The 9923-nt window shown below is 43.9% G+C and overlaps 1 protein-coding gene across 1 annotated transcript; it reads right to left on the bottom strand.

Annotated features, from left to right (window-relative positions):
- Positions 1-782: 782 nt before the first annotated feature.
- On the bottom strand, positions 783-9890 carry erich1 (glutamate rich 1). The gene is made up of 6 exons (XM_084439205.1): positions 9672-9890; positions 9151-9288; positions 8731-8877; positions 3772-4185; positions 2852-3043; positions 783-1086 (listed from the first exon to the last, which is right to left on the bottom strand). Exons 1-6 carry the CDS (start codon positions 9688-9690, stop codon positions 998-1000), a joined length of 999 nt encoding a protein of 332 aa, XP_084295331.1. The 5' UTR covers positions 9691-9890; the 3' UTR covers positions 783-997.
- Positions 9891-9923: the final 33 nt, after the last annotated feature.

Below are 9923 nucleotides of genomic sequence, written 5' to 3'. Positions count from 1 at the left end.
GGCCTGGCTTATATTCAGTCAGAACACAGGTAAGTCTTTCTAGGATTTCATTGGCTGAGTTGTCTATGCGTCATCGTGAGGGGACGGATATCACACAGTGAAAGGAAGGAATGTGGGATGAAACTCGCTTTGAATAGAGACAAAGGTCTGAGTCAGGGCAGGAAGGTGGCCTTTCTGACTTGGACAAAAGAGCGAGGCAGAGCTATGCAGAGTGTGTTTACAATATCAAAAGGGGGGAGAGTTGGTGTTTTACATTAGACTGAAACTGGGGGGTTTAAGGTGTGGTTTAAGGTGTTTGGATGTAAATTCCTGGACAACATGCAGTATAGCCTTCATGTTAATTTAGGATGTTAGTGTTACCCTGTTCAACTAATTAGGAGCAATAAAAGGGCGTATCATGTTGAGCAGCCGTCCGAAATACCCCCCCCCCAACCTGGTTTACTCTTGATTTTGGAGAGTTTGTGTAATTGGAAAGCTATCGAGTTAGCCAGTTGGTATAAATGTCATGACATCTCAGAAAAGACCGAGGTTCAGCAGATTTGACATTTCAACGCTGGGGTAATTAGAGTGAAGAAAGGCAGAATGTGACGCTCCTGACAATGAGGTCAGTCCTATGGAAACGGCTCGACCACAATGCGATATCAGTCAATAATGACATTATCAAGCACAGTCATTGTGAATATAACGATCAGCAGCTTGTTGAGGATGAGGTGGCTTTATCACACAGATTGTGGGTCTAGGAAATGTTGATTCATACTAATTAATATGCGTACAGATACAGCGTTTCAACAAATGGAACAGAAAAATATCCTTATGAATAGAGACATTTCATATGCACACAATGCATTTATCAGCAATTACTGTACACTTCGTAACAAATACCAATATAAAGATACAAAATTAAACAAAGTACAAAAATGCTTTTGTATCAAGACACATTCTTCCTGTCTACAGGCTTGTCTGTTAAATTGTCTCTCTCTGTCTCTGGGACAGTCTCTCAGCTGTGTGTGATGTTTGTGTCTCCTTCCAAGGTGAGGACATCTGTGATCCAGTACTGAACCAATGACACAACAGCAGTGGTCTCCTCTGGATAAAAGAACACACAAAGAAAAGAAATAAATAGTGACACTGTATTTCAATTTCATTTCATTGCAGTAAAAATGCTAGGGAGGACGATTTGTGAAGCGATCTAATCAGAATGCTGAGATTTCTGTGAAAGTCGTGGCTCACGCTGAAAATACTTGAACACAGGCAAGGAGAGCGCATAGAAATGTAATTCAGTAGCTTTGTCCATCAGTCTAATAGACAGACTTCCTCCAGGAGTATGAGTTTGGAAATTCTAGAGAAAGGTTAAATAATGCATTACACTTTAACTATATATACATACTAGCGTTATGTCCAGGGGGTGTACATCAAGCTGCCTCATGCTAAGGAATCAGGAGATATGCTCCTGCCCTATGGGCCACTAGGCTACTAACTTTACTTTACAGTACTTAGACTTTAACTAAACCCATCTTATTTTAATTCACTAAATCTACCGTAGATTTAGTCGACTAAAATCTTGATGCTATTTAGTCAACTAAAACTAGACTAAAACTAAAACACTTAAGATTACTAAAATATGACTAAAACAAAATAGCATTTTAGTCAAGACTATGACTAAATCTAAATTTGCCGTCAAAATTAACACTGTATGAGAACTCATCATTATACATGTATAGTCTGTATGACTTGTTATGTGACCTTCCTTTCTACATACAGTACCTCAGCAGGTGTCTTTTTCTCTGAGTATGCTCAGGTTCGAGATTAAAACCACAGATTCCCTTCCTGACTGCATTTACTGGAAGTCATCAAGTAAGATAAACAAAAAAAGTAGAATGAAACAGATGGGCAGCCAAGCTGACCTCATGGGTGACAGCTGTTGGGTGGAGGAATGAAATATAGAGGCTCTCTGGGTTGTGCTTTGGTGCCGCCAGCCCCCATGGTAAATACATTCCTGCATCCAGGGGCTGGAGAGAAGCTGTAGTCTAGTGAACTGTGAAAAATACTAAATCCACAGCACATAGGCTTATGTGGCTCTGGGTGTGTGTGTGTGTGTGTGTGAGTGAGAGAGTGCGTGCGCGCACGTATATACGTGTGCGCGTGTATGTTGACTGGTCTCCACTGAAGCTTAATACAAACGGTGTCTGTAACCTGGGGAATGCACCATTTTCATGGATCCCAATTAATAGAAATGGATAACAAAGGGTGTCTGTAACCTCAGTAGTTTGGAATGAACCATTTTCATCGATCCCAATTAATAGAAATGGATAAAAGAGAATACTTTGCTTATCACATGAAATATAAAGTTGGGAATGTATTTGTGTATGCTGAATGGGTAGACACTTTCAAGCATCTGGGTGTGTGTCTGTGTGTGTGTGTTTGTGTGTGTGTAAGAACACAGAGGTAAAGGCAGATCCATTGTGGGAACTGCTCACTGAAGTCTGTTCTTGCTCTCTGTTGTCTTGGTGATGGGGCCCGGTGCTGAGCGTCACTATGGCCACCTGCTCGGATGTGCCCTGAATCCCACTGAACATTGATTTACCCAACACACACACACACCCACACACCCTCACACACTCAGAGGTCCCTGCTGATTAGCCTGCCAGATCTTCACTGACCTCAAACTCAAACATATACATGCACGCGCGTGCTCACGCCCGCGCACGCGCACACACACACACACACACACACACACACACACACACACTCACTCGAGAGCAGACCAGGCTAAGGTCAGGTACACTACATGCAGACGGCTCAAGATTATCCAGGTTAGATAAGGCTGAAGACAGATGAGGATGATGCTCACCAGGACCCAAGGAGCTGTGCTGAAACTCTTCCAGAGCCTTGGCCAGTCGCGCCGTGTCCTTCAGCTGCACCAGGGCCTTGAGGGTGTGGAGCTGACTCAGGACAGAGGGGGGTGCTGTTCTGCTGGAGATTCTGGTCAAGAGGTCCTCTAAGGCAGTTGGGGGAACCTGAGGTCTCTCTGCAGCTACTGACCCTGGGAAATAGAGGAGCATACAGAGTTGGCACGCAATGGTGGCAACTTAAGGGGACGTTTGGTCCATCCAACATGAGTGAAAAATATCCTGTTCACCATTTAACTGGGTAGTAGTAAGTAGGGTCTATCTGAGTGCTGCATTTACCATACACTCCCTTATAAGCAATTTCTACAGTATACCTTACCTATAGCAGCACCACACTGCTGCTTCATCAGAAGTGCCTTGTACTTCACTAGCAGTCACTATGTTCCTCTCTCTGCCTCACTGAGTTGAGATGTCATTCCCACATAGTTCTTAAGTCACATATGAGGCTCTGACATGTTATATGTTCTCTCCCTGAATGGCAGGTGGCATTGACAAGAGGTCTTTACTGGACCACCATCACAAGACAGGAGGGCTAATCTTTGGAACCAACATGGTTCTATGGGTTGGTGCTGCAAAGGCAAGGCACAAGAGATTACAACAGACATGATAACTGGGCCTGTCCATTAAATGAATGATGAATGAATGAATGATGAGGCAATCCAGGAACTATGTAGTACCGCAATATATAGTTACAGTGCTCAAATATCTCAAGGTCTTCTGCTATTATGGTTAGTGATTTGTTTGCCGCTCAAGATTTACCGGACAAATACAGACCAATACCAAATCCAGGCTATGCCAGGGCCATCACTCAATGAACATTATTTGACCAGTTGGGACAAAGAATTCTTTGCATGGTACTTACAATCTGAGGCATAGAGATCCAGTGTGGTTCTGAGGAACTCTGCCACCTCTGCAGATCTTCTCAGAAGCACCTCTTCCTCCTCCTCCTCCTCTTCTACATCCCCCTCTCTCTGGTAGGTGAACTCCAGCGCTGCAGCCCGGGGCGCCAGACCCATGGAGACCAGCTTTTCTCTGTGACGCTTCTTCTTCATTTTCCTCCTCTTGTTCTTGCTGAGTCGTTCTCCGCTCCCCTCCGAGGTCTGATCCACGGTGGGTAGATCTGTGTTGGATTCGCCAGCCTGGCCGGTCCCCTCCTTTACCGCACATTCTCCAGGAGTTGTGTTCGACTTCCTCTTTCTTCTCCTCCTCCTCCTCCTCTTCTGTTCTTCTTCAGCCTCTTCCTCCTCCTCTTCACTGCTCTGATGAGAGTTCTCGTCTAAAAGGTGAACATTAGGGAAATGTTCATAAACAGGTGAAGTGTAGGGAAAGTTTGGTTAGTTGTCACAAACCTAGACAGCTACTCCCATCTTGGCTGCAATGTCTTGATGTTCAACCATGGCATCCTTCATCATTTCTAGTATCCATTTCATTACACATGAAATTATTCGGGTGGGCAAGACCTCTTGGCTAACACTGCACACCCCTCAGTGGCTGAGGGATTGATGGATTGATGTTCAAGGATGGACAGATAAATAGATGGATGAGTGGCTGGATGAACATGTGGGCTGGCTCAGAGGTAAAAAAAAAAAATTTTTTTTTTTTTTTTTTTAAATCTCCTTGCTGGTTGTGAAAAAAATCTTCAACCATGCCAAATGTGAAAGAAAGAGTGACGGCTATTCTCAGAGGAACTGGTGGGTGGTCAGCCTATCTGGAATTAAACAAACCTACCCAACAGAAAACCAAGGTACACAGTCACACGCGCACACACACACACACACTTAGGGGAGAGAGGCACCATATTGACAGCTGCATGTTAGACAAAGTGAGGGATGTAATGAGATCACATTCTAAGCGATCATGTTAGGCCTCTTCCATTTCCCACTGTGAATGGAGGTGGAAATTGGCTTGGGCACAAATAAATAGCCGGTAATGATGATTCACAGCATACCCATAAAACGAAGCCTAATAGGCATGAGGAAGTCTATTTTCTGGTGGAGGCAATAATTTAAATAATGTTGCAGATGGTGGGGCGGCGATGGCTTGGTAATAGACGCCTGTGCAACACATGTGGTTCAGGGGAGTCCAGGTGATAGTTGAACAAGGATTCTGCCTTACATAATCTCATGTTCTCATACAGACATACACACACACACTCACTTACACATTACACTCTGCACACTCACTGTATATACTGTGGCACCCCGAGAGCTCAGCCCCACCCCTTCAGACCTCTAGGACAGGTAATTGACGGTCTTTACATCAGATCACAGGCAGAGCTGGTTGATGCTGCTAGGGAAAGGGATGTCTGGGGCCCCCTGCTGGAGCTGCTGCCTCCGCGACCCGACCCCGGATAAGCGGATGAAGATGGATGGATGAATGGACATCAGATCACCAGCCACCAGGTGCGGCTTATCAGCAAACGACCTGGGAAGCCTTCAAAAGAGAGGACCCAGGACCTTGGGGTCAGCTTTGGTAGCGAGGTGTGTACACAGGTAACGTACCATTGTAAAAGCCCCAGACTAATCGGTCTCCCGGACGGCTGTGCCACTAACCTCAAGAACCAATCCCAGAGAAGGGTAACCCGTACCACTTCCAGGAAGGAACCCCAGTGATATTGTTTTTCCCCTTAAAGCCATTGAGGCAGTTTCTGTTAACCTGTTTGTGTGAATACACGCCCTAGGAAGGGCTGTTTAACCCAGCCATTTTGTGTGGACATTCACTGATTTCAGGTCAGCCGCCAGGGTATTCTCTCTGGGTGCCACAATACACTGACTGCACTACTTGTAGTTGTTCTCTTAACTTATCCCTTTTTTTTTTGCACTAGTATTTTGTATGCGCCCTTTGCACTGTCTTGTCTTTGCACTGCCCTGTCTCGTCCCTGCACCCTGTCCATTGTTGGCTCTATGTTCTACACCACGTCCGAAAGCTAATTCTTAGTACAGTATGTTGAAAAACAAAACTGGCAATAAACAAGTTCTGATTCTGATGCTATCCTTTGAAAGCACACACACACACACACACACACACACACACACACACACACACACACACACACACACACACACACACACACGCACTTAAGACACAAACCACACAAGATGCACTGCCATTTTGCATGCACAATAGTACAATATGTACATAGTACAATATATGAAAAGGAATAAGGAAGAGTGATAAAACAGTATATGGTGACAATGCTTGTATAGGCAATATTTATGGTGTTGACTACCTGGGCATCTAATGCCTCTTGGGGCTTCATATCTAAGAGACTGCAGAGATATCAGCCTTGGCTGAGCAGCTTTCTCACATCACATGTCCAATCTTTCTAAGAACTCCAAGGCCTTGAGGGGTCAAAGGAATTTATTCTAAATTCTAATTCCTAGTGACACACACCCCCACACACAAACAAATGGTAAATGGACTGCACTTATATAGCGCTTTTCCACCTTAGCGGCACTCAAAGCGCTTTACAATGGCCTCTCATTCACCCATTCACACACACACACCGATGGCGGTAGCTGCCATGCAAGGTGCTAACCTGCTCATTAGGAGCAATTTGGGGTTAGGTGTCTTGCTCAAGGACACTTCCAACATGTGGACAGTCGGAGCTGGGATTCGAACCACTGACCCTTCGATCATTGAACGACCCGCTCTACCAACTGAGCTACATCCGGCCCCAAACACAGCCACACAAGCACGCACACACACACCACAGCAGTGTGGCTGGCCAGAAATATGTGTCAGAGAGTGCAAACTCTCTATGCAACTAATATCTCAGAGAGCCAACGATTAACACTCCTTTTGCCATACATTTTTGTAATCCAGGTCAGCTAAAACCTAGAATAATTCATACTAAGTAGACAAAAAAGAAAATGTTAGGTTAGAATTAGGTCTTCATTGTTGTAATACTCTAGTTTTCAAATACATATTTATTCCACCACCTTATACTGTACAATATACTGTCATAAGCCCTTATTTTTTTATATTTTAAGTAATGTTTTTACTTTTTCCTTGCTTATCTGCTTAGCCTAGTTATATAAAGCTAAAAGCACAATCCTTTTGGCCCAAACTTTATTTTGTGTGGAAAATATCCACATATGCCAAGGTAAATGTCGAGTGCCTTAGTTGGAAGAATCTAAAATAGATACAGTAATGTTGGTAAATCATATATCTTCGCAAGAGTATGCAGCACGCAGGCCTACATGTGTCTACAAGTCATTGTTTTTCCCATGGCAACATGGTAACTGAATTTGCTCTCTCACGCTATTCTAAGCTTACGGTATCTTTAAGCGCATAAGAACAGAAAACATTCATAAGATGAGGGAATTCAAATGAAATAGCAAATGAAAGGTAGCAACATGTTTGCAGTTGTACCCTAACTGGAGTTGCTTGTAGAACACCAATCACTGTTGGCCTAAGTACCGAAGCCTACTATAGACCCAATACCCTATTCAGAAGTGTTTCCCAGAGCTCTTCAGTGGCAAATAAAATCTTCAGTTTCCGTCTTCAGTAAATCCACTGTTTCTCTGGCAGGCAGTGAGTGAAATGGAGAAGGACAGTGTGAACATCCTGTCAGGATAGCTTATCAATTTTTTCTCTTCCAATTGCTTCGTGCCGGAGAAATCTGAGGAAAGTAATTTTCTGTAAACGTCAAAAGTGTCATCATGGTGTTACACATCAGTCTGAGTCAATACTGCTGTGTCAAGCGCAAGCCAGTACTCGGTCTACTATTGCTAACCTAAACACCTCGAAAAGCCAAGACAAATATCAAGTGTTAAGGTCGACCAAAGGAATATCACGGCAGAAGTATCATGTCATGATCGATTAATACAAAAGGATTCCCTCGTTAGGCAATCTAACTTTTGACACCATGAAGTAGGACACCTCTCTCTTATCAATGTTCGATGTCCGATCCGGGATGTCACGGCACCAATTGTTGACTTTCGTTGTCTTTTATCATTGTCCTTATTAAGCTCTGCGTTGTGTTTTGATGACAATAAAAGACAGCCCCCAATCTCACAAAATACCACACAGTCCAGTGTCTCCTTTTCAGGTGTATCCCAAATAAAGCTCTCCAAACATGGGATCTGAGCGACTAGCAAAAGCATGTTTATTCCAGAAGGTTTGACATACAAAAGACAATGTCATATAGTCTAATGTACAGTTGACCTCTCTGTATGCTGTCTGGACCCAAATCAAATTATTGGTCTCATTGCAACGTTCTTATGTGGTTTGAGTGTCTCCCCCCCTCGTCTCTTCTCCAATAAGACTGTCTTTCTGGTCTCTTCTGTGGCCTTGTTTTGTCAAGTTAACCTACGCCGCCTCGGCGCCCAGGTCTCTAACCACAACAATTGTGTTTGCCACAGAGTGTACCAACCCTAAGAATATCATATTTATCTCATAAGTCTATGGAAGAGGGACACCATTTCTTACAGAACGCTCCAGCTACAGCCATACTCAGAGGTCAATCATTATAATTAGGAACAGCTAACAGGATCAAATTAAACCAACATTTCTCTGAAAATCAACCAAATTCATCAATATTCATCAGCACTCAAAACAAACCCGCCTAATCCCAACTGGTAAGCCTGTACAGATGAAGCAAGCCACGATGACTGCACTCAACACCGCTATGACAAACTAAAAGAATAAAGAATTTGTCCCTGGAACTTCCTACAAAAAAGGGTTGGAAACAGTCACGGAGATTGTAACATCGGAAGCACTGAGGCTCACCAGGAGAGGCCCTGCAGTAAATCCCTTAGCTTTATAGCATATCTGACCCTAGAGACAGTGCGTAAATGTAAGATTATAGCCCTCTTACCAGCTGGGTCCTCTAGGGTATTCGTGCCCGCTGGCTGAGAGAGTGTGACAGATATCTCTGCACCTGTCTGGTAGTCCCCGGGGGGAGGTATCACTGTGTACACTCGTCTGCCCGTCTGGACTGGGCCTGGTATCGTCCCTCCATCACCTGAGACAGGAGAGAGCCAAAAAGGAAGCGCTGGTGCATCACTCCGAGATGACTGGCTATCATTTTTGGAGGCGGATGTCAACTCGGAAGCAATCTGTGTGGTGGGGTGAGTTGAGGGGAGAGGGGTTGGTGGCTTATTTTCCTCCATAAATTGCTAGTGAGTGTCCTTGTTGGAGACAGGGTGCAATGGCAGTGGAAGGAAAATAATCAGTAGCAAAAAAAGATTGCTCTAATAATCAATGCTTCTGAGATATAGTATGAGACTTGACTTACCAATGGCTGTGCCTTCCTGTGGTTGTTCTTGTAACTTGGGCTTTTTGGCAACAGTTTCAAGGATGGGTGGAGGGCTGGGTTCTTTTTCAGACTTGGGAGGTAAGGGGTAGAGCTTCTGAAGAACTTTTGACTGAAATACTAAGGAATAAACACATTACATTAGTTCCAAAAGTTTACAATGGACCATAATCAACCATCATAGATAGAACAAAGACATCAAAATAGCTACATTCATTAAGATGTAGAGAAAACATCCAGATGGCCTTTTAAGTTGTATTTTTTATTATAATATAATGCCGAATCTTTTACAACCATGGCCTTATCAATAAATGGCACGGCAGCATGACAGGTGAGCTAGGAGTATCACGTCACGTGAGTAAATTTAAACTTTAAATTTAAACCTACGCGCGAGAGCAACCAAGACAGCTGGTGGTGACGTCAACTTGCTAGTGGTGTGATGACGCTTTTTCGATAGATAAGCTAGCTTTATTATTAATGCCAAGAAAATAGTTGACCCTCACCGTTTTTTCTGTTTGCCATGTCGCAAGATAACAGGTCATATCCATGCAATTTGTTTGTGAAGAGACTTGTTAGCTGGCTAACCAGGCTAGCTAGCTAGCAAGCTAAGCTAACAACACACTAGTGACCTGCCGATCAAGCCGATGACCATTCGCATCGCGCACCGTCTCTGCAACTGTAACGTACGTTACGTTACTCACTCACTGGCAAAACAAGAAACAGACAGAACCATGCTACAACAACTCCGAAGCACA

Source organism: Borostomias antarcticus (genome assembly GCF_949987555.1).
Source record: "Borostomias antarcticus genome assembly, chromosome: 5".
NCBI lineage: Eukaryota > Metazoa > Chordata > Actinopteri > Stomiiformes > Stomiidae > Borostomias > Borostomias antarcticus.
Note: the sequence above shows the minus strand (reverse complement) of the source record. Positions and strands in the feature narration are given on the sequence as shown.

Bases quoted from the DNA above. Each gene is read 5' to 3' on its own strand.
- erich1 (XM_084439205.1), bottom strand. The intron at 8,878-9,150 runs GTAAGTCAAGTC...CTCCTGTCTCAG, and splicing joins ACAGGAAGGCACAGCCATTG to GTGATGGAGGGACGATACCA. The intron at 1,087-2,851 runs GTGAGCATCATC...TCTTTTATCCAG, and splicing joins GCACAGCTCCTTGGGTCCTG to AGGAGACCACTGCTGTTGTG.